This window comes from Scyliorhinus canicula, chromosome 21, assembly GCF_902713615.1.
Source record: "Scyliorhinus canicula chromosome 21, sScyCan1.1, whole genome shotgun sequence".
NCBI lineage: Eukaryota > Metazoa > Chordata > Chondrichthyes > Carcharhiniformes > Scyliorhinidae > Scyliorhinus > Scyliorhinus canicula.
The window spans coordinates 40700457-40725641 of NC_052166.1; the positions used below are offsets into that span (position 1 = coordinate 40700457).

The following is a 25185-nucleotide window of genomic DNA, read 5'->3' on the forward strand; positions in this document are numbered from 1 at the left end:
AGCCATAAAGCCCACTGTACTGTATCCCATTTCCAATGTTTGATATCCAGTTGATAATTAAAATGCATTGAAAGGTAGCACAAGCTACATCAACAAGAGGAAATTCTTAAAAATTGTACACCATTTAAAAAAAAAATTGTCTTTGGTTTCCTGTATGTAGCTTTACTTTTAATTTTAAGTAACAGATTTAACATGAAGAAAATTCATATAAAACGATTTCAGAAGAGTTTAAGGTTTATTGAGAGCTATTTTTGTGAATGGCATTCAAGTTTAGAATAACAGTTTTTCAAATTAACACTAATATTTTGTGTTTCTCATATTCATTACAATTCCTTTTTTTTTAAATACTGATTTTTTTCTTAATATGTCACCACATGATTGTAAGAAAACAAAATTGTTACACAACCCAAGGAGACAGAAGGAGCAGAGAGAGCATTTTGGACACTCACTGTTAAACTAAAAAGAAGCCTGCCACAGAAACTAAATTTGCCACTGGACTTATTGTTGGTAATATATGTGACTGTACTGTGCACTGTTCTGTACAGTGACTATGCTTCAGAGTAATTTATTTGACTATGAAACGCGTGGGAATGCCATGAGAATATGAAAGATAATGCCATGTTTTGGTTTAGTATTTATTGAAGTAAAACTTGAAACTAAAAAAAACTACCAACATTAAAATATTATTGTCCTTTTTTTTTACAAAACTATAACTAGAAATTTGAAAGGAAAACATAAAATACAGACATACACAACAGGTCCACCAGCATCTGTAAAACAAAAGAAAAGGTACATTTCAGGTATGGATGTGCCAAGAATCAGGGAAATGGAAAGTTAAAGTAACTTTAATTGACTATGTTTTTTTTGGCAGGTGTGGGGGGGGGGGGAGGGGGAGGAGACGGGGGATGGGGAGACAAGCACAGTACCAGGAAAGCTTATTCCTGTCACAGGTAGGAGCCATCAAACAATTTCTTCTGTCTTTCTTCACATCAGAAATTATGAGCAAAAGGGCCAAAGCATATGTCCGCATAAACACCAGTATTTAGGTACATAAAAATGAGCAGACCTTGGAGCTAATATTACATAGAACCAAATAAAATGGGCCTTTAGAGCCACGAGTAATGATCATCCAACATAGCCTAATCCCTCTTTTTCCCCCATATCCTTTGAGCCCCTTTGCCCTACGTGCTATGCCTTACTTCTTGAAAACTTGCAATATTTTGGCCTCAACTACTTCCTGTGGTAACGAATTCCACAGGCTCACCAGTCTCTGGGTGAAGATATTTCTTCTCCTCTCTGTCCTAAAGGGTCAACCCCGTATCCTCAAACGGTGATCCCTGGTTCTGGACACCCCATCATTGGGAACATCCTTCTTGCATCTACCCTGTCTAGTCCTGTGAGAATTTTATAGGGTTCTATGAAATTTCGCACCCCCCCCCCACCTCAGTCTTCTGAACTCCAGCGAATACAATCCTTGCTGACTCAATCTCTCCTCGTACGTCAGCCAGGTATGACCTCACCAAGGCCCAGTATAATTGTAGCAAGACATCCCTCTAATCCCGCAATGAAGACCTTTACCACCTTTACTGCCTGCTGTATCTGCATGCCTTCAGTGACAGGTGTATGAGGATTACCAGGTTTTGTTGCACATTCCCCTCCGCCTCCCCCCCCCCCCCCCACCCCCAAATGTATGACCATTCGGACAATAGTCTGCCGCCTTGTTTTTGGGACCGAAGTGGATAATCTTGCATTCATCCAAATCATATTGCATCATTCATTTGCCCATTCACTCAACTTGCCCAAATCACACTGAGGGATCTCTGCATCCTTCTCACAGCTTACCCTCCCACCCAACTTGGTGTCATCAGCAAATCTGGAGATATTACATTTTGTTCCCTCACCTAAATCATTTATTGTGAGTAGCTGGGGCCCGAGCACCGATCCCTACGGTATTCCACTAGTCACTGTACGCCAATTCAAAAAAGACCCATTAATTTCTGCTCTTGTTTCTTGTTTGTCAACTAGTTTTCTATCCATCTCAATACCCCTAATTCCATGCACTTTAATTTTACACGCTATTCTCATGTGGGACTTTGTCAAAAGCCTTCTCCAAATAAACCACATCCACTGGCTCCACCTCATCAACTCTACTAGTTACAGTCTCGAAGAATTCCAGTAGATTTGTCAAGCATGATTTCTCCTTCATAAATCCATGTTGACTCTGTTTTCCAAGTGCTCTGCTATAAATCTTTGCGAATGAATTCTCGAATTTTCCCCACTACTGACATCAGGTTTACTGGTCTATAATTCCGTTTTCTCTGTACCTCCCTTTTTAAATAGTGGAGTTACATTAGCTACCTCCAATCTGCAGGAACTGTTCCAGAGTCTATAGAATCCTGGAAGATTATCCCAATGCATCCATTATTTCTAGAACCACTTCTTTAAGTATTCTCGGACATAGATATTCAGGCCCTGAGGATTTATCAGCCTTCATCCCCATCAATTTCCCCAACACCATTTCTCTACTTCTATTGATCTCCTTCAGTTCCTCCCTCTCGCTGAACCCTGCATCCCCCAACATTCCTGGGGTCTGAAATGTGGCCTCATTTGTGAAGACAGAACTAAAGAATGTGTTCAATTGCTCAGCCATTTCTTTGCCCCGTTTTACATTTCCTGACTGTAAGGGATCTACATTTGTCTTCAATATTTTTCTCTTCATGTATCTATAGAAATTCCATCGCCAATTTTCCTTGTAAGTCATGGATTGGCCACCCTTCCCTTTTACTTTTATGCCATACAGGGATAAATAATTGTTGCTGTTCCCCCATGCGCACCTTGAATGTTTGCCATTGCCTCTCCACTGTCATCTCTTTAAGTAATGTTCCCAATCAATCATAGCCAACTCACACCGCCTCATATCATGGTAGTTTCATTTATTAAGATTCAGGACCCGTCTCAGAATCAACTACTTCACTCTCCATCATTCCCAAGGATTCTCGCACAACTAGACTGATAGATTGCCAATGATTCCAAACATTACACAAAGTGCATCTTTTGTTTAAATGTGAAAACCCTAAAATGTGTTTTAATTTTTTTTTAAACTTTAAACATGCTTATCAGGCAGCTGATGATCACAAATACTGAGCTTCTTATTTTGGTGTGGTCTTCAGATAACTGTTCCTCCCTCTCCAGGATGACAAAGGGAATTTATAGTCTTCATAATCCAGAGATGCAGAACTTTTGAAAAATTTAATTTGTTGCTCCTCCACATTTGCCATGCAATGCGAATATGGATTGTCACAAAAAACCTGTATAAACTGCTGATCATCCCTTTATAGCCTGGTTCATATTTTGAGCATACATATTAAGAAACAGCCAATATTCTTACAGATTTACTTAAGTGATTGCATAATGGATGTTAAAACACTTTGGCATGAGCTTTAGGAATTTAATATTCCCATTCTACTGCAACGCTTTTAAAAGATATTGGGATGTTATTTTCCATTATTCATTGACTTTAGCAAGGTAGGTGGGGACATAAATGTGACTGATTCATCTGAGTGTGTTCAAAAAGAGAGCCAAGATATTAACTTAGGCAATAGCGTGTATTTAAATAGTGCCTTTAACATTGCATAACGGTGCAAGGTACTTCACAAGCTTTTTCAAACATGAGACCCAACCACAGGTGGCCAAAAGGTTTGTCAATGAAGCAGGTTTTAAGGAGTGAGGTTGAGGCAGAAAGGGTTGGCGATTTTAGAGCTTGGTGCCAAGACAGCTGAAGATGTGGCCACCAACGGTGGAATGATTATAAACTGGGAATATGACAAAAACTGCAGAATGGAGAGATATTGCAGAGTTGAAGATGTCCTGTTAATTTATGCAAAGACACAAAATAATCTAAACATGGAAACTTAAACCTCTTCCAGACCATGTAAAACCTGCACTATATACATTACACAGTGCATTTTATTTCCTAAGAATTTTCTGCATAATAATACCTTGTGTTTAAAATAATCCAGCAAAATACAAGGTTACTTATTAGTTCCCATCCAGTCTTGATGGTGACCTCAACACATGGCTCTTAGTATCAGCCCAACAACTTAAAAATCACTGCTCTGTGCAGCCTTTGACTAATTTCAGTCGCTCTAATATCTCAAATTCTGTTCCCAACGGTATATTTATTCAGCTTTTTTATTTCCATAAGTTGCTTGACATGGCGATCAGCTGTTTTTTGCTACAATTCTGTTCAGTGCACTAATCTCCAGCTCAATTGAAGATTGCTAATTTTGCATCTTTGTTCTTTAGTTCTGCGCTATTCTATGTCAAACAGCTGCTCCCATCCCCATAAATTATCTCCCTTATTTCAATAAGCTGCCTCTTCATCATTTATCCAATAAATAAACAACTCTGTCATCCTGTCTCATTTCACTGGATGTTCTCCATTGCATAAATCTTATGGTTCACAGGTGACGATGCATTTTTCTTGGAATACTTACTGTATCAAATTATTTCAATGTTTACCCATGTGTCTCTGAAGTTGCAATTTGTTTCCCAATGGAAAGTCACAGTGAGTGCAAGGGACTTCTGTATAAAAAAAAGGCATAAAGATTTTAGCTTTGAGAAGCAGTCATTACAGCTGCTTCCAGAAAAACATCTAGCCTGAAAAATAAAAAACGTCACCTGAATTAAAACTGGAAGTAAACATTATACTCTGGGATTAAAACAATGAATAACCAGTTGAAAACAATAATTGATGCAAAGATGTATCCATTATTGAGTAAAACATCCATTTGACATGACAGTTGCCAGTTCTATTGAAAGAGGCATATCACTTGGACTGATGTGATTAACTGAGAACTGCTCATATGGTCGTTGTCACTAAATGATTAGAGTAGGAAAGGGGCACAAACTGTCCACGATCTATAAGCAAATTAGGAATTGAAAATATCAAAGAACTTCCAACACAAAATCTGACCACAAATTTGATCCAAAACCTCATATCAATCCAATCATTAGATTAGGTGGGGATGTGGGCCTGGGTGGGGTGCTCCATCGGAGGTTGAGTGCAGACTCAATGAGCCAAATGGCCTCCTCCTGCAGTGTAAAGATTCTATTAAGTCTCTAGATGAGAATAGAAAAATATATACAAAGAAGTTTGTCAACATTAGTATGAATGAAGGAGACTACCACTGAATTGGGCACCACAGAGCTAAAGTGTGGCATAACCCAGGTGAAAGAAGCCAACTGCTTAACACAGAAACAACCTCTGCTGACATAAAAGAGATCAAGGTCACCAGAGATCTGCAACCCAGCTTGGTGGTAAGACAACTTTTATTTCAGAATTAAGGAAAAATGCTTTGGTTCTTACTGTTGAACAACTAATTAAAAATAAACTTTCCAATAAGAGCAGGGGTTTTGGAGGGATCATGGCCAAACATTTGCTATTGTAGCAAAGAAAAACATTTTTGTTTGGAAGAGTAGCTACAGGAGCTGGATATCATTCTCATCACTGAGGACTACCAAGTAAAGACTGATACATTTTGGTGCAATTTGTGCTCCGATCTATTGATTTTTAGTTTTTTGTCTGAAAATAGTGGTTCTTTCAAATATGTATTGTAGAAGGGATAAATATACTACAATCTGGCCTGAAAAAACATCAGATTATTAATGAGAAGATATAGTGATCAGTATTTTAGGAAATATAGTGCAATATTTCCTAAATTTGGATGATGTATTTTGTTAGCACCCAGACCCCTGATCTGAATTTGAACCTAACTTGATTTGCTCATTCTACAAGGGCGCAAGATAACTTTAGTCCATTCCTCCCTAATGTAGGACCCAATCACAAAATCACCCACAAATTGGAAGTGTGGTCCTCAGCTGCTAATGTTAGCATCGGCAATATGGGTACAGGAACGAAAATGAAACTCTGCAGCAGAAGTGGGCACATCTCTATGAACGAGCTTAAAACTCATACAAATGGGTAAGAACAGGGTAACTATTATTCTGCATTTGCCATATTTCATTGCCCTGAAAGTATTTCCTGCTACTACTTGGATGTTTAATGTGAAGAACTATTCCCTTGTCAGTAAAGCTGCTGAACTAGAGCAGAGTAAATATGTAATGTAACATTTAGACCAATACTGCTGAAGGTAAGTGACTTATTCCAGCTTATTTCCTGGACAATCTATTATAGGAAGTCTACTTTTGGACTACTTTATTGTAGCACAACCTTCTTGACTCTGTCCAGTCTGGGGCAGAAAAATGTCTTGGCAGTTTGATTCTGTACTCAATCACAATAGGTCTTGTGAATCACTAATATTTTAAATTATTTCATGGGATGTGGGAGTCACTGACAAAGCCATCATTTGGCCCATCCTTTAATTGCCCTTGAGAAAGTGGTGGAAAGTCTTTGTAAACTGTTCCAAGTTAATCCACATTGGTGTTCCAGGATTTTGATCCAGGAACGATGATATAGTTCCAAGTCAAGATGGTGTGTGGAGGGGATCTGCTGTGCTTGTCCTAAGTGGCAGAGGTCTTGAGTTTAGAAGGTGCTTTCGAAGGAGCTTTGGTGAGTTACTAAATTACATCTTGTAACTGATGCACACTGCTGCCACTTTGAGTTGGTGATGGAAGGAATGAATGTTTAAGTTGGTGGAAGCGGTGTCAATTAGACGGGCAGCTTCGTCCTGGATGATGTTGAGCTTCTGGAGGTTGGAGCCGCACAGATCCAGAGTACTGGAGAGATTTCTGTCACAGTCCAGACTTGCGTCTTGGTGGACAGGCTTTGGGGAGTCAAACACTGTGTTAGTTGCTGCAGAATTTCCAGCCTCTGACCTTCTCTTGTAGCCACAGTACGTGTGTGGTTGGTCCAGTTGAGTTTCTAGTTAATGGTAAGCCCCAGGGTAATGAACCAGGGGTTTTGATTATGATAATACTGCTGAATGTCATGGAGAAATGGTTAGATTTTCTCGCTGGAGTTGGTCATTGCCTGGCAGTGATGAGGATTGCTTTGGTATCTGGTAATGAACACTATGCAAAGATCTGTGAACATTCCACTTCTAACTACGTTATGGAGGGAAGGTCACTGATGCAGGTGAAAATGGTCGGGTCTAGGACTCTACCCTCAGTAACTTCTGCAGTGATATCCTGGGACTGAAATGTTGGCCTCAACAACCACAGGTACCTTTCTTTGTGCTAATATAAGTGTAATCAGTGGAGAGCTTCCCCCCCTAATTCCTATTGACTTCAATTTTACTTGGTCTCCTTGATGTCATACTTGGTCAAATGTTGCTTTGATGTTAAGAACAGTCACTCTCACCTCACCTCTTTCATCTTTTATTAATGCTTGAACCAAGGCCAAAATGAGATCAGGAGCCAAATCATGCTGGCGAAACCCAAACTGAGTATAACTGAAGCATTTATTGCTGTGTAAGTGCGGCATGTTAGTTCACGATCCTTTCCATCACTTTGCTGATGATCGAGAGCAGACTCATGGACATTATTGCCCAGATTGGATTTGTCCTGCTTTTTGTGCACAGGATATACCAGGCAGATGGCAATGTTGTAGCTGCACCGAAAAAGCTTGTCTAGAGGCGTGGTTAGTTCTGGAGAATGTCTTCAGCACAAGAGCCATGGGCTGGGATTCTCCAAAACCCCGGCCAATGTTGACGCCAGCGTAAATGGGCCTCTTGGCCCAGCAATTCAGTGGACCACAGGAGGACAGCACGGCGCCGGAGTGCCGATATGCGGCCCTGCACCGCCGGCGCAGGTCTGCACATGCGCGTGGTGGCTGTTTCCACGCCGGCCCATGCGCGTAGTGGCCATTTCCACGCCGGCACCACACAACATGGCAGAGCCACACAGCGGGCCTGCATGGGCCAGTCACCGGAGAATCGCGACCCGCCATACGGAGCAGCGTGGCGGGAATTTCCGGCGTTACGGCCGATTCTCCGACCCGGCATGGGGTCGGAGAATCCCGACCATGGTGTTGTTAGGGCCCGTGCACTTTGCAGTATCCAGTGCCTTCATCATTTATTGATATCAAACTGTGAAACAAACTGCCTAAATACTGGCATTTGTGATGATACAGAAGGCAGAGATGGATTATCTACCTTACACTTCTGGCTGAAGAGGGTTACAAATGCTTCAGGCTTAGCTTTTGCACTGATGTGCTGGTCTCTCCCAACTTTGAAAATGGGGGTATTTGTGGAGGCTCCTCCTTCAGTGTTGTTTAATTGTCTGTCACCATTTACAACTGGATATGGCAGGGCTGCAGAGCTGTGATCTGATCTGTTGATTGTGAAATTGCTTTGCTCTGTTGCATGCTGTTTCTGCTGTATGGCAGGCAAGTAGTCCAGTTTTGTAGCATCACTAGGATGACATTTCATTTTTAGATATGCCTGGTACTGCTCCTGGCACTCTCTCCCAAACCCTTCATTGAGCCAGGGTTGATTTCCTGGCTTGGTTGTAATGGTAGAATGAGCACTATGATGGTCCATGAGAATACAATTCTGCTGCTATGGATGTCCCTCAGTGCCTCATAGATGCCCAGTTTTGAGCTATGCTGATTCTATCCAATTTCGCACACTGAAAATGCCATCCAACATGGAGGATATCCTCCCTGTGAAGATGGAATATTGTCTTTACAAGGACAGTGTGGTGGTCACGCTGTCATGGGCAGATGCACAGAATTCCTACAGTGCAGAAGGAGGCCATTTGGACCATTGGATCTGCACCAACCCTCCGAAAGAGCACCTTACCTGGGTCCACTCCCCGCCCTATTCCTGCAACCCTGTAACCTAACCTACACAGATAATAAGGGGCAATTTGTCATGGCCAATCCATCTAACCTGCACATCTTTGGACGTGGGAGGAAACCGGAGCATATGGGGGAAACCCTCGCTGACACGGGGAGAATATGCAAATTTCACAGTCGCCGAAGGTCGGAATGGAACCCGGGTCCGTAGCGCTGTGAAGCAACAGTGCTAACCACTGTTACTGTCACTGTCACTGCCTGCCACAGGTGGGGTGTGGCAGATATATCCTTGAAGACTCAGTCAGCAGTGGTACTACGGAGCCACTCTTGATGATCAGCATGGAAGTGCCCCACCCAGAATATGTTCTGTGTATTTACATCCCCAAGTGGTTTTCAACATGGAGGGGTACTGATACATTAGCTGAAGGAGGGTGATAGGTTGCAACAGCAAGCAGTTTTCCTGTCCAAGTTTGACCTGATTCCATGAGACTTCATTTGCTCGCCTGACTGTGCTCCCATGCATGATAGGTATGTCCTGCAGGTGGGGCAGGGCATACCCTGGGTTATGGGAGTAAAATTTAATAAATTCAAAATCAAATGGATAATAGATGGGCAAACTGTTAGAAGTTGCGCAAATGAACAATTCCACCTTTTTTTCAAAAGTCATGACCTTATTGCTCAAGGCAAACTTAAGTTTACTTACTTGGGGAGTGGAACTTTTTGATGTGATTCTGCAGTTCTGAAGCTGTCTCTGTGTTTGTGTTACAAATTCGACAAATAAAGTTCTCCAAATCTGAAAGTTAAAAATATGCAACATGAAGATGCTGCAGTAGTTATCACAGATCATGTCTTTGACCTGCAGACTGGACTAGCTTAAAACTTGCTTCCTGGCTGCACACTAATGTGAAGGACTATTCAGGGACCATTAATTTGACCCATTGTCAAATGACATTTCAGCAGTGATTTATATTTTGATGGTTTGACTGCAGCGTACTGTCTGAGCAATTATGAGGTGCAGGGTATATTATCAGTCAGAATATACTTCACCAACAGCCTAATTGACAGATGCAGTAAATATTGTCTTTGCAGTGTATTTTTAAAAATGCATATCACAGAATCTACAGTGCAGAAGGAGGCCATTCTGGCCCATTGAGTCTGCAAAGGCCCTTGGAAAGAGCACCCTAACCCAGTAACCCCACCTAACCTTTTTGATCACTTAAGGGCAATTTATCATGGCGAATGTACCTAACCTGCACATACTTAAAATGTTCATATTAATTCCTTGTTGGGCTCCTGTACTCTCCTTGCACTATGCATTTCTTCTGTCGAGGGCTGCATATTAAAAAAATCATCTACCAGAATTGTGCATCAGCTTTGGCTTCCATAGATTTGAGAAGTGTTTGTCTTACATTCTGTTTGGTCCTCAACCCAATCAGGTGCTGTCCACAATGGCAAAGTTCAGTACCCAGGTAGTACTGTCAACTGATGACAGCCTGAGCTAGGATTGGATAAACAGCCGGTGTTGTTGAGCCCTATTTCTCCAGAACACTGAGAATGCCTGTACTTTGAAGGAATACTCAAGGCAATATTCATTGTGAATTCCTGAAGCTTGGATTTTTCAGTTCTGAAGACAGATCAATTTTTGTACAGCGAATTCTTTGTTGTCATTGATTGGATTGTCCATGTTCTTTGTTGAACTTTGTGAACTAGATTCTACAGGCCGTTTTTGGCTCAGGGACAAGGTTGTAGCATTGTAGACCTGAATTTCTAACCCACATTCACCAAAAATAATCAAGCGTGCAAAATTGCCCCTTCAACACATTCTTACAATGTAGAAATGATGTGCTCTGATTTCTGACTATTACCTGTCAGCTTTTAAAATCCGAGCTACTGTGATGCTTCTTGCAACTTAAATTGCTGACCATTTCAGTTTTGTTTGGGAAGGACCTTGTGCAAAGAAAATAGTGTAGTTTTGCCAATAAATAGTAACCACATTTATAGTAGTGTATCGGCTTTTGAAGCATTGTGATATCCTGAGGACATGAATGCAAATCCATTCTTCCTTTAACTGGTTGATGTAATGTTGGGATGTTGGTGTGCAAATGTACCTTGGTTCTTTTCAAGCCACATCACCTATGTTAGGTTCAGACTGTAGCTTACATGAATAGGATGGGAATAGAGGGATATGGTCCCTAGAAGGGCAGGGGTTTTTAGTTCAGACAGGCAACATGGTCGGTGCAGGCTTGGAGGGCCATAGGACCTGTTCCTGTACTGTAATTTTCTTTGTTCATTAGAACTTAAGTTTCTACGAGGCCCATCTCTCTTAGAGCCATTCATCCCTGAGATTCCAGCACACTTTTCAATAATCATATATGTTGTATCCTAACTTCTGGACAAAATACCGAGGAACAAGCACTGTTCTGAGCTTCTGCTGCCAGGAGAAATCAGAATTGTGTAAATCAAGGGTTTTCAAACTCAGGGTTGCGACCTACAGATGGGAGTCGGGAGGGTCACAGAGCAATCAGTCGTGGCTTGCCTGATCTCGGGAGAAGTACCCAACAGCTATGACAAGCATTTAAGAATTCCGGCCACGACTGGCACTTAAGTACAAACTATGGAGTCTTCCCATCAGAAGCGGCAGCAGAGAGCAGATCATGCGGCCCGCACATAGACTGACGTCACGCGCCCTATAATGTCTGTGCTTTGGGCGCAGAATCGCAGAGGAGAAATTCCTCTATTTTGTAGCTGCCAGCAAGCAAGCAACAGGACTGTATGAAGAACTGAAGATGGGTCATTTTGTAATAAGGAAGAGAGAGCCAGAGACTCAACCTGGCCAGGATCTCAAACTGAATCTGCTGGAGAGAGCTTCGCAGGAGAGTGCAAGGCAGGACAAAGCAGTGCTGGTGTGAGCTGTATACAAGGTTCCAGGGCCTCTGGTGAACACCCTATTAAGAAGAAATCAGGATCAAAGCAGTATAAAGATGCTTTTTTTGAGGGCGTGGCTTTGGTAATTGTGCCAAAGCAAATCAGGAAGCAAAACGCCAATGTGTTTTATATGCAGGGAAGTACTGGCAAATGAAAGTTTAAAATCCTCAAAACTTCAAAAAGCTTGTGAAGATTAAGCATGGGGAGTTCAAGGATAAACCTCTTGATCTTTTTCCAAAGGATGCAGCGAGAACTTGCAGCGAGACCTTAATCGACAAGTAAAGTCCTTAGCAGAAATGTAACACTGAATGACAAAGCAAGTGAGATCACGAGCATCAAGGAGGCTCACCTGTCGCATTAAAGATAAACAATAATGGTCGGTCACGAAGGTCGGCCAGCGTGGGTCGTGGAGGTCGGCCGGTTGTCAAAAGTGGGTTCCGGGGGAGGGGGAAGAGTTTGAAAAACACTGGTGTAGATCATGCTTGCCCTCCTTCATTCTTGTTTCGCTGAGAAAAGTTACATGGTGTTATGAACTACTAGTTTATATTAATTGGGATTTCAGAGTTATTCTGAAAGAATTAAACAAGTTTAGCAGAATGTCCTTATCTGTCATTTTCTTGTGATCTGTAAACTGTTTCTAGCCTTGGGGATTAAAGAGCATGTGGATTCCAAACACACTAAAGACTTCCTCAATTTTGAAGCAAGTCCTACCACTTCACCTGTAAACCTACCTGTATGCCTAACAATCATGTGCTTTTGAGCATCAATAGGTCGGTTGAAACCTTTTTCACAGTGCGGGCACTTAAACTTAAAGACCTGATGATGTTCTGATTTGAAGTGAATATCCAAATCCTTTGACCTGAAAAAGCCTGATCCACACAGGAGACAGACATGTTTCTTTTGTCCTGCAAGTAAAAAGGCATTTCTCAAACTTGTATTACATGCAATCTATTCACAAATTGGAGATGTGTAAATAAAACTAAAGAATTTTATCATTACACTATGCTAGTCTATTGTACACCCACATCTCTACTAACGTCAGTACCGCAAACAAAAAAAATAAAATTTATTCAAATAGATTAAAGATTAATAAAATAGAGAGCAGTATGCCGATGTTATATTAGTCACTGTAGGTAAGGTCCATCCAACAAAAGTTGCTCTGAGGCAAACTGGGCATGTTTTTTGACCGATGCCCCACTTTTTACTTTTCTGTCTCTGCTCCTTTTATTTATTGTTCTACAAGGCAATCCTGAGCATGAGAATAGGTGCCACATTTGCACACCTCTCACAATACTATCTTCCGTCCAGCTGGTTGGTACAGAATGGCAGCCTAGATCTCGATCTTCTGCTTTTCCCACCAACCTCTAAGAAATTTTTATTGAGCCCAGTAAGGCCTCCTGCAGAAACCACCATGCCCAACATTGGGGATCAGCACTGAAAACTGAATGGAGACTGTTTTCAACCCATCATCTTGGGTATCACAGGCTCCTTTCTGGTCATGTCCTGCCTTAAATAGTTCTGCAGAAAACACAGAATCTGAGAAATCAAAGACCTTTGGGAAATAACTGAGAAAATTAGCATTTGTTAATCTATGTTTTTAATCTAATGAAATCAACAAGGAATCTAAATTCTATTAAATGTGTTTATATTGAAAAAATGTAATTCATTATATTAGTGAAAATCATCTCCAACTATCTTTAAAGTTGCAAGACTTGAAGGAAAATGTACCTCCATGCATAAGCTTGTGTTTCCAAAGAATAGAATAATACAAGTACTTATTCCCACAAAGGCTGCAGTTGTGCATTCCTGAAAATATAAAATGACAGCATGAGACTATTGGACTATAGATTCCAAAGCTGACATAAGCACATTCTCATTGCATCACTGCATATTTAAGAGGCTACAATAATATTAAAACAATACCTTATTAGGAAACACAAATGTTAGAACTCCAGTTTTGATTAATGTGCAGAATCTCCTACACAAAGGTTAGCCAATCTTAAATGTTTCATCTATGGAGGAGAGGAATAAACATTTGTAGAGGCTTGCTTACTCCCATGAAAGATGCCAGCATTGAAGGTCAACCAAGACTATTGATAAGGGTGTCCACCACCGTCACAGACTTCATCAGCAAATGTGTGGACGACTGCGTGCCAAAGAAAGCAGTACTTATGTTCCCCAACCGGAAATCATGGCTCAATCGCGAGATTGACTCCTGACTGAAGGACAGGTCTGAGGCGTTCAAGTCAGACAACCCTGACCTATAAAAGAAATCCAGCTACGACCTCCGCAAAGCCATCCGAGATGCCAAGAGAGAATATCAAACCAAGCCAGAGTCACAGACAGACTCTCGGTTGTGGCAAGAACTGAACAACATACTGCTCGGCTTCGCTTTGAACCCGTTATCTCCAGCAGCAGCAAACCCCTCCCCGATGAACTCAATGCATTCTATGCTCGGTTCGAGCAGGAAACCAACAATCCGCTGTCGAGTGTCCCAGCAGCCCATAATTCACCCATACCCACCATCACAGCTTCTGAAGTCAGATCGACCTTCCTGAAAGTGAACCCTCGAAAGGTGACGGGCCCGGACGGGATCGCTGGGCGTGCACTCAGAGCCTGCGAGGACCAGCTGGCAGAGGTATTTGTGGACATCTTTAACCTGTCCCTACTCCATTCCGAGGTCCTCACCTGCTTCAAGAAGACCACCTTCATACTGGTGTCAAAGAAGAGCCAGGCAACGTGCCTCAATGACTACCGTCCGGTGGCCTTGACTTCAGCATAATGAAGTGCTTCGAGAGGTTGGTCATGAAGCACATCGCCTCCATACTCCCAGAACGCCTTGATCCACTGCAATTCGCATACCTCCACAACCGGTCCACATCAGGCGCCATTTCCCTGGCCCTACACTCATCCCTGGAGCATCTCGACAACAAGGACTCCTACATCAGACTCCTATTTATTGATTACAGCTCCGCCTTCAACACCATAATCCCAGCCAAGCTCATATCAAAGCTCCAAAACCTAGGACTTGGGTCCCCACTCTGCAACTGGATCCTCGACTTTCTGACCCACAGACCACCATCAGTAAGAATAAACAACACCTTCTCCACAATAGTCCTCAATACCGGGACCCCGCAAGGCTGCGTACTTAGCCCCCTACTTTACTCCCTATACACACACGACTGCATGGCAAAATTTGGTTCCAACTTCATCTATAATTTTGCTGATGATACGACCATAGTGGGCCATAACTCGAATAACAACGATTCAGAATACTGGGGGGAGATAGACAACCTAGTGGAGTGGTGCAGTGACAACAATCTCTCGCTCAATACCAGCAAAACTAAAGAGCTGGTCATTGACTTAAGGAAGCAAAGTACTGTACAGACCCCTATCAGCATCAATGGGGCCGAAGTGGAAATGGTTAGCAGTTTCAAATTCCAAGGGGTGCACATCTCCAAAAATCTGTCCTGGCCCACCCACGTCGACGCTACCACCAAGAAAGCACAACAGCGCCTATACTTCCTCAGGAAATTCGTCATGTCCACATTAACACTTGCCAACTTTTAGATGCACCATAGAAAGCATCCTATCTGGCTGCACCACAGCCTGGTATGGCAACTGCTCGGCCCAGGACTATAAGAAACTTGTGAGCGTCGTTGCCAGACTCCTAAATGACCCTCTTATGGACTGACCTCATTAACACTACACCCCTGTATGCTTCATCCGATGCCGGTGCTTATTTAGTTACATTGTATACCTTGTGTTGCCCTATTATGTATTTTCTTTTATTCCCTTTTCTTTCCATGTACTGTTGATCTGTCCGATCTGTTGAGCTGAAAAATACTTTTCACTGTACCTCAGTATATGTGGCAATAAACAAATCCAATCCAATCCATGGAAGTGGCTAACAGACCAAAAGGTGTGTACTGATGAGCAGGGATGCGTGCACAGTGCGGCGCATTTTTTTTATCTGGTCGCAGCCTTTTGAAGGCGGCTCGCAGCCGGCATTGTTAAAATCCGGCTGCTGGGTGGCACAGTGGTTAGCATTGCTGCCTTCGGTGCTGAGGACCCGGGTTCGAATCCTGACCCTAGATCACTGTCCGTGTGGAGTTTGCACATTCTCCCCGTGTCTGCATGGGTTTCACCCCCACAACCCAAAGATGTGTAGGATAGGTGGATTGCCCACGCTAAATTGCCCCTTAATTGGAAAAAATAATTGGGTACTCTAAATTTATTTTTTTTAAACGGCTGCTACGGCTGATGCCCCCAAATTTGCGCAATCGGGAGTGACAGACGGCTCCACGACCCTCCCGACTCCTGCCTGATGAGCGGGCACGCATTCACAGTGCGGCCGCATTTTTTTAATGTAGTCATAGCCTGTTTGAAGGTCACTCGCAGCGGCATTGTTAAATGCCGGCTGCTGCGCCTGTTGCACCCGCATTTGTGCAATCAGGAGTGCCGCGACAGACGGTTCCGCGACCCTCCCGCCTTCCGCCCGCGAGTCGCACCCCTGACTTTGAAACTGCCTGATTTATATGACAATAGAAGACTTTGGAATTCCCCTTTATGTTGGCTGCCAGTCTTTTCTGATAATCCATTTCTGCTTCCCTAATTTTTCACCTCCCCTCTAAATCTACTGCATTCTTCTTGGTACTCATCTTTTTTTTTAAATACCTGACACCTGTCAAAACAAACTTTTTCTTCCTTACCTTAAAGGTCATCTTCAAAGGTAGAGCACCAGTACAATATAAAATAAGTGCTGACTCCACAAATTAAACTTGCAGTTGATAAAGAATAGGGAATTCTAATGTTTTCACAGTGCCACTTTTAAGGGAAGAAGGACTTAAATGATTATCAACAGAATATGTTTTTCCCCGCTCTATTTAACACTCAAGGACATGTAGTTTATTTTTTTAAGTCTGGTTTTAATGGAAGAGCTTTGCCTTCGCCCCCATCTGCAGCACCGGGAAATCTGTAACCGCAGACATAGCCACCAAAAGGCAAGGTTCCAACTCAACCCCAAGAATTTTTGACATGGTGCTGATACCCAAAAGCTCATAAGCTTAGAACAAGACCAGAACGTGTGTGTATGATGCGCTGGACCCCTCGAACACCGCTCGCACCTATCATCTACTTCTGAGAAGAATCCACTTATCCGTTCTCTTGGCAGATGTGCCATATGAACCACCTTAAACTGAATCAGGCGGAGCCTCGTGCGAAGAGTCTCCGCAATAATACAATAACAGACTGGGCAAAGCCAGGCCCCCACCTCCCGACTGCCTATCACCCTGCAAATCCATGGGGTTTGTCTACCCAAATAAAAGGTATAATTTTACTGACTTCCACAAAGAACGATTTAGGAAGGAGAACTGGAAGGCACTGAAACAAAAATAGAAACTTTGGCAGGATTTTCATCTTTACCGACTGAATCTTATCCACCAAGGTCAGCAGGAGGTGTTCCCACTTCTTCAGATCAGCCTTACAACTTTTTCTATCGGGCAGGAGATACAAAAGTCTGAGAACACGCACTGACAAATTCAAAAACCACTTTGTCCCCGCTGTTACCAGGCTTCTAAATAACCCCCTAATGGACTGATCTGATCTCTTCACACGTCTTCTCTACTGCGTAGTACTACACTCCTTTATGCTTCGGTGCCTGTGTCTACACTGTGTATTTTATGTTTGCCCTATGTATTTTCTTTTCATATATGGAATGATCTGTCTGAACCGAATGCAGAACAATACTTGTCACTGTACCTCCGTACACGTGACAATAAACAAATCCAAACAGTAGCAGGGACGCCATGTCTCGTACCTCTCATCAAATGGAAATTCTTCGAATTCAAAGCATTTGTATGAATGCTCGCAGTGGTACCCTATATAAGAGCTGAATCCAAGCAATAAATTTAAGCCAAAAGCCATCTTCAGCTCGGGCTGGAAATGGGGACAAAATAACATGAAGCAGTCTCTGAACATTGGCCGACAACTGCCTACCCTTAAATCCCATTCTCCCCTCCGATATGGTCCCTGGGAAGCAGGGATTCAGTGCATAGCCAAAAGCTTCGCCAACAATTTGCATCTGCATTCAATAATGGAATGGGGTGATCCGACCCACACTCTGCCGGAGTGATCATTCTTCAAGATCAAGAAAATCGACGCCTGCGCCAATGTGACCGGCAACGTCAATTAAGACATTAAATCCTTAAAGCAATGGGGCCAGCTGTCCTGCAGACACCTTGTAACTCTATCGTGAATCCGTCTGGTCCTGGCGCTTTCCCTGCCTGCATCAGACCCATGCATTTAATAACCTCCTCTAAGATCATCAGGGTCTTCAGTTCCTCCCTTCTCCTGATCTACAACCGGGTAGACAAACCATCCAAGAACTCCAACTGGCAACCCATCCTCCAGGATCTCCGACTTGTAATGGTTACAGTAAAAAGCCTTGTTAGCCTTGGCTGGGGCAGAGACCAACCTGCCACCCAAATCCTTTACCTGCACTATTTCCAAGATACCGCCTTTCTCCTCAGCTGGTGCAGCAACACGCAACTAGCCTTCTCACCGTGCTCATAAAAAGCCCTCTCGAACGTCGCAGATGGTGCACCACCCTGTCTGTCGAAAGCAGCCCAAACTCCAACAGCAATTTCTTTCTATTTGCCAGTAACTCTGGGCGGGATTCTCTAATAATGGGGCTACATATCCACGTCGACGTGAAAACCGGCGCCAAAGACTCCGGCATCAACAGTCCCCGAAACTGAGGAATTCTCACCTTTCTAGAGGGCTAGGTTGCCGCCGGTGTAGCCTCCGCAGCTCTAGCAGGCGCGGAACGGGCAGCTTATTTCTGCACATGCGCGGGGGTTCCCTTCTCCGCGCTGGCCCCCAAGGAAAATCGCGGAGCCCTAAAGGGGCCTGCCGCGGAGTAAAGTAGGCCCCCACGGAACCAGCTTGCCCGCTGATTGGTAGGCACCGATCGCGGGCCAGGCCACCATGCCCCCCCCCCCCCCCCCCCCCCCCCCCCCCCCCCCAGGGTCGGATCCCCCACCTCCCACTTTAGGACGGCCCCCTCACACTCCCCTTCCAGCTCCTGCCATGTGGGAGGTGAGTAATCCACGCCGACGGAACTCTGCCAAACTTGTCGGCCACTTGGCCCATCGGGGCCAGGGGAAATCACCCGCCGGGGGGGAGGGTGCTGCCAATGGTGCCGGGTCAGAGAATCCCGACCCTGGTGTCTGACTAACCGAATATTGACAAAATACCTCCAGGGTGGCATCCACCAACTTCTGTCTCTCCACCCTTTCACTCCTCTCCTTATGTGCCTTGTAAGAAATTATCTCTCTTTTAATGACCACCTTCAAAGCCTCCTACAACATGGAAGGTAAAATCTGCTCACTTATGTTAAACCCCAGATATTCCTCAATGGTGGAGGAAACCCTCTCTCAGAATCCCTTATCCGTCTCTCCAACCTCCACGGGCCCGGCCCCAACACCAACTCCACAAAATGCTGGGCATTATCAGAGAATGCCCCACCCCTACTACTCCCAGCAGCAGGGGCCTACCTACCACAAATAAATTGATCCTAGAATATATTTGATGTACCTGAGAGAAGAAAGAAAAATCCTTCTCATCCAGGTGTAAAACTTTTCTCTGGTCTGCTCTACCCATCTGCTGTATAACGGCCAAAAATTACCTTTGCCATCTTCCAAAACAGCTGTGGCATGAATTTTGTCAGGCTCAAGCCCTCCAGACCCTCTGGCAACCCAACCATCCTCAAGTTCTGTCTTCCAGATCGATTTTCCAAGTCATCCACCTTGGCCCTTATTTTGTTATTGGCTGCCATCCATGCCATCTCCACCTCCAGGGAGGCGATCTGATCAATCTACCGAGACAGAGCTACCTCTACCTCTTTCAGCTCCACACCCTGCACCTCGTCCACCTCAGAATTGAGGATATCACTATCACCCCCTCGATCTCTTTCTCATGGTCCTCCAAGACCTCCTGGCGTAATTTCTGAAGCTCCACTGCTGTAAGCACCTCAGCAGTTATTGGAGTGGACCCTGATGCTGCTGAAGGCTCCACCTTTTTGTTTTCAGACAGGGCTCTAGAAGCTTCCAAGTTTGACGATAATTCCTTCTGCTGTCTTGTCCTGTATCTGTTGGGCAGGACCTTGATGTGGGATACTTAATCCATCAATTTGAACTTCAGCCCTAATTTCTGACAAAAATCGGGCAAAAAAGGTTTAAATAAAGTTCTCTGGTTCACCCTAATTGTGACTGCTCCCCTAATTGTCTCCACCATAAGTCACTGAAATTCAAATTACATATTTCTGACAGTTCAAGAAATTATCTACTTTATCCTTATTATGAACAGCTACATAAAACTTACTGGATGAAACGATCAATGGGTTTGTGAGGTTCATTTGCACTACGTTAAAATGCATAGTCCATTTAAAGTAAATTATTAAATGTTCTTTTAAAATAGAGGACAACAGAATTTCATGTGAATACTTTTGTATACAAAATTGTTATGTGCTAATATTGCATTCTGCAATTTCATCTTAATAATTGAGGCACTCACTATAATTGAAGGTTTTAATGTAAAGATTAAAATGATTACCAGTGTGTTATGCTTCAAAATTCCTTCAGAAACCATTTTTTAATGTTGTAAAATTTTTCAAGTTTTTTCCTCTTTGGAAAGCTAACATTAACTAGGATAATTACCAAGGGAAGGACGAATGAATTTTAATTCCTTCTTTTAGCTCATAGTGGGAGGATTTTCCGTTTCTGAGACTGTGTTGACGCCAACGCAAAATCTGTGGACTTTTATGACAGAAAAAATGGCGCCGCACCTCGATCGATTCTGCTACCGTTGAGGGGCTAGTGTACTGTGTGGAACACAATCAATTCCAATGAAAAACGGTGCAAGATTCGCTAGGTTTGTGATCGACACTTGGGGAGGCTGGCAAGCTGCAGCCGCACATACACATTAAACTCCCCACACACACTCATCCCAGTCAAGAAGATGGCACTGGTTGTGTTGGAGCACGCCCATACAGCTGATGGGTTGGCTGGGGCCTGAGGGCATCCAGGAGGGTGCCCCGGGGGGACACGTATACGACTCGTGGCACTAGGTTCAAAGTGGCTGTTAGCGGTGTGCACAGCTGCATGGCTATCTTGCTGGCTGCAGCAATGGTGTTCCATGCCTGTCCATCCCGACTCCAAAGGCCACATCCTGGCCACCTCCCACTCGGCCCTGGCAGAAGCCCCCCGGTCAGCAGCACAACTGTCAGCAAACTCTGGCGATGTTGGACACCTTCTGTCCCCCCCCCCCTCTCTCTCCCTCGGCTGCCGCCATGCGATTTCACCGGTCAGGCCCACTAATGATATGCAAACTGTCTACTGTATGTGCATTCCGAACCGCATTGAAGCCGCTGTTGAGGTGCTAGAGCATTGCGACTTCATATCAAATCGGCATCTGCCGCGATTTTGGCGTCGGAACCGATTCTGTGCATGATCACCTTACCCGATTTCGGCGTCAGCTAATGGGAGAATCCCGCCCAGTATGTTTGTCATTGTGTGGTCATTGATAAGGACACAGCCTTTCTCTGATTCCCTTGATAACTGAATGGACTGTGAACACTCACTGGCTTCTTTATGAAGAATTTCAGTTTGAGTTATTACAGCATGACTCACCGAGCCTTTTAATTTTGTCCTGGGCACGTGGCAAAACTTGCAAGAGAGTAAAAGGAGTTGGAAAAAATTTACTTACTCTTTGGCTTTTTGAGTGCCTTTTTGTTTTTCACAAGCATAGCTCTGCAAATTTTAACCTGATTGGCAGCACCTTGGATAAGTTTCACTTCATCTGCAGGACAGGAAGATATCATAGATTATCATAGAATTTACAGTGCAGGAGGCCATTCGGCCCATCGAGTCCGCACCGGCTCCTGGAAAGAGCACCCTACCCAAGGTCAACACCTCCACCCGATCCCCATAACCCAGTAACCCCACCCAACACTAAGGGCAATTTTTGGACACGAAGGGCAATTTATCATCGCAATCCACCTAATCTGCACATCTTTGGGCTGTGGGAGAAAACCGGAGCACCCGGAGGAAACCCACGCACACACGGGGAGAAGGTGCCGACTCTGCACAGACAGTGACCCAAGCCAGAATGGAACCTGGGGCCCTGGAGCTGTGAAGCAATTGTGCTATCCACAATGCTACCCCCATATATGCAGAGTAAAAATAAGGTCATGTAAAAAGGGAGTGCTTTTTACTGTTTCTCTCCTCTTCAAAGTACCCTGTATGTTTAATCTAAGCAGACTGAAAAGCCGGCCTGATAATTTCTGCTCACCACTTTCATCAATGTAGGATTTAACTAAAGATGTAATATTACTTAACATAGAAACATAGAACAGTACAGCACAGAACAGGCCCTTCGGCCCTCGATGTGCTGAGCATTGTCCAAAACCAAGATCAAGCTATCCCACTCCCTGTCATTCTGGTGTCCTTCCATGTGTCTATCCAATAACCGCTTGAAAGTTCCTAAAGTGTCCGACTCCACTATCACAGCAGGCAGTCCATTCCACACCCTAACCACTCTCTGAGTAAAGAACTTACCTCGGACAACCCTCCTATAAGACATAATCTTATAGTTATGTCCTCTTGTAACAGCTACATCCACCCGAGGAAATAGTCTCTGAACACCCACTCTATCTATCCCCCTCATCATCTTATAAACCTCTATTAAGTCGCCTCTCATCCTCCTCCGCTCCAAAGAGAAAAGCCTTAGCTCCCTCAACCTTTCCTCATAAGACCTATCCTGCAAACCAGGCAGCATCCTGGTAAATCTCCTTTGCACCCTTTCCAATGCTTCCACATCCTTCCTATAATGAGGTGACCAGAACTGCATACAATACTCCAAATGTGGTCTCACCAGGGTCATGTATAGTTGCAGCTTAACCCCGCGACTCTTAAACTCAAGCCCCCTGTTAATAAACGCTAACACACTATACACCTTCTTCGCGGCTCTATCCACTTGAGTGGCAATTTTCAGAGATCTGTGGGCATGAACCCCAAGATCTCTCTGTTCCTCCACATTCCTCAGAACCCTGCCATTGACCCTGTAATCCGCATTCAAATTTTTTCTACCAAAATGAATCACCTCGCATTTGTCAGGATTGAACTCCATCTCCCATTTTTCGACCCAGCTCTGCATCCTATCAATGTCTCTTTGCAGCCTACAACAGCCCTCCACCTCATCCACTACTCCACCAATCTTGGTGTCATCAGCAAATTTACTGACCCATCCTTCAGCCCCCTCCCCCAAGTCATTGATAAAAATCACAAATAGCAGAGGACCCAGCACTGATTCCTGTGGTACACCGCTGGTAACTGGTCTGCAGTCTGAACATTTTCCATCCACCACCACCCTCTGTCTTCTATGTGATAGTCAGTTACTTATCCAATTGGCCAAATTTCCCTCTATCCCACACCTCCTTACTTTCTTCATGAGCCAACCATGGGGAACCTTATCAAATGCCTTACTAAAATCCATGTATACGACATCAACTGCTCTACCTTCATCGACACACTTAGTTACCTCCTCAAAGAATTAAATCAAATTTGTGAGGCAAGACTAATCCTTCACAAATCTGTGTTGACTATCCCGGATTAAGCTGCATCTTTCCAAATGGTCATAAATCCTATCCTTCAGGACCTTTTCCATTAACTTACCGACCACCGAAGTAAGACTAACTGGCCTATAATCCCTTTCTTGAACAGAGAAACAACATTCGCCACTCTCCAGTCCTCTGGCATTATCCCTGTGGACAGTGAGGACCCAAAGATCAAAGCCAAAGGCTCTGCAATCTCATCCCTTGCCTCCCAAAGAATCCTTGGATATATCCCATCTGGCCCAGGGGACTCGTCAACCCTCAGGTTTTTCAAAATTGCTAATACATCCTTCCTCAGAACATCTACCTCCTCCAGCCTACCCACCTGTATCACACTCTCATCCTCAAAAACATGGCCCCTCTCCTTGGTGAACACTGAAGAAAAGTATTCATTCAACGCCTCTCCTATTTCTTCTGACTCCATGCACAAGTTCCCACTACTGTCCTTGACTGGCCCTACCTTCACCCTGGTAATTCTTTTATTTCTCACATAGAGTAAAAAGCCTTGGGGTTTTCCTTGATCAGACCCGCCAAGGACTTGCCTTAATCTTAGGTAAGTGATCTGTAAGACAGAAAGCTCTACACTATTTTTCCTGGCTTGATACAGCACAGTAAAATCATGCTAACAATAATGTAGCAAGATGAATGAATAGGAGTAGGTTATCATAAATATAAAATATTATACACAATTATGTAAAAATACAATAATAACATGCATTTAAAAAGCAAAAACATCCCAAGGTGCTTAACTGAATCAAAAAAAGGCACTGGCAAAAAACAATTAGGAGCAGACTGGTCAAAGTGACGGGTTTTACAAAGGTCTTAAAGAAAGAGTGGGCATTGAAAAGGCAGAAGGGTGTTTATATTGGGAATTTGAGAGCTTCGGACTGGCCCCCAATGGCAGGGCGAAGTAAGGTGTAAATGCACAGGTAGCCAGAAAGAATGGAGAGTTTTTCAAATGAGGTCAAAACAAAGCTGAAATGCTAGGTACAGGTTGACAAATGTTTCTGATTGTGTTTAGTGATTAAAATTAAAAGTAAGTTTTAACTATGAAGGCCCAGGTAATGCTGGCAGACAAAATCTATTATCTACTACCTGAATAGAAGATACTATGGCCAGCTCTGTTCCAGATTCAATGTTTTCCTGCCAAGGGAACAATGGGACTGTGTCCCGCTGGCGCTAGGAGTGTTGCCAGGGTGGGATTCTTAGGCAAAGATATGTATGGCGGTGAACAAGGGAGTTTCACTGCAGTTACTGGGGTTGGGCCGCCATTTTGAACAGGCACCCCTATCCCAGCGTCCAAGGACAGCCCCACCCTCACCATTCAATGCTAATTTTGACCCTCTGCTGATGAAGGGAGCACCCTCAATATCTCATCAAGGATTCCAACCATCCCCCCCCACAGGAATAATGGGTCACACCCTCCACACCACGCATGCATGAGGGTGACCCAGCACCACCACACTGCAGCCAGCCCCCTTCAGGCTCCACCCCTGGAATTGCCAACGGTGCACGGTCTCCTGGCACCATGACACTGACACCTTATCTTGGCACAATGGACCCCAAGTGGGCCCATTGCTCATGTTTCCCTCTGCCACAGCCAGGCTGCAGGGGGGAGTTTTGGGAGTTGGTTGGCCCTGGGACCCCCCAGGAATTGGGTCCCATGTCTGGACTGCCCCTTTCAGCTCTGGGTATCCTGGAGATCATAGAACATAGAACAGTACAGCACAGAACAGGCCCTTCGGCCCTCAATGTTGTGCCGAGCCATGATCACCCTACTCAAACCCACGTATCCACCCTATACCAACAACCCCCCCTTAACCTTACTTTT

The 25185-nt window shown here is 44.0% G+C and overlaps 1 protein-coding gene across 9 annotated transcripts in view; it reads right to left on the reverse strand.

Moving 5' to 3' along the window:
* Positions 1 to 216: 216 nt before the first annotated feature.
* Positions 217 to 25185, reverse strand: part of LOC119955512 (zinc finger protein 11-like) — a 78037-nt gene continuing 53068 nt past the window's right edge. For 6 of the 9 annotated variants that reach the window (XM_038781775.1, XM_038781774.1, XM_038781769.1 and 3 more), the window contains 6 exons: positions 21449 to 21541; positions 13412 to 13489; positions 12415 to 12588; positions 9462 to 9551; positions 4497 to 4584; positions 622 to 770 (listed from right to left, as the gene is read on the reverse strand). In XM_038781775.1, the coding sequence (XP_038637703.1) occupies positions 4511 to 4584; positions 9462 to 9551; positions 12415 to 12588; positions 13412 to 13489; positions 21449 to 21541 (509 nt within the window). In that variant the 3' untranslated portion in view covers positions 622 to 770; positions 4497 to 4510. Of the gene's footprint in view, positions 771 to 4496; positions 4585 to 9461; positions 9552 to 12032; positions 12190 to 12414; positions 12589 to 13411; positions 13490 to 21448; positions 21542 to 25185 lie in introns of all 9 variants that reach the window. The other 3 variants (XR_005458488.1, XM_038781771.1, XM_038781773.1) reach the window with 3 other exon arrangements.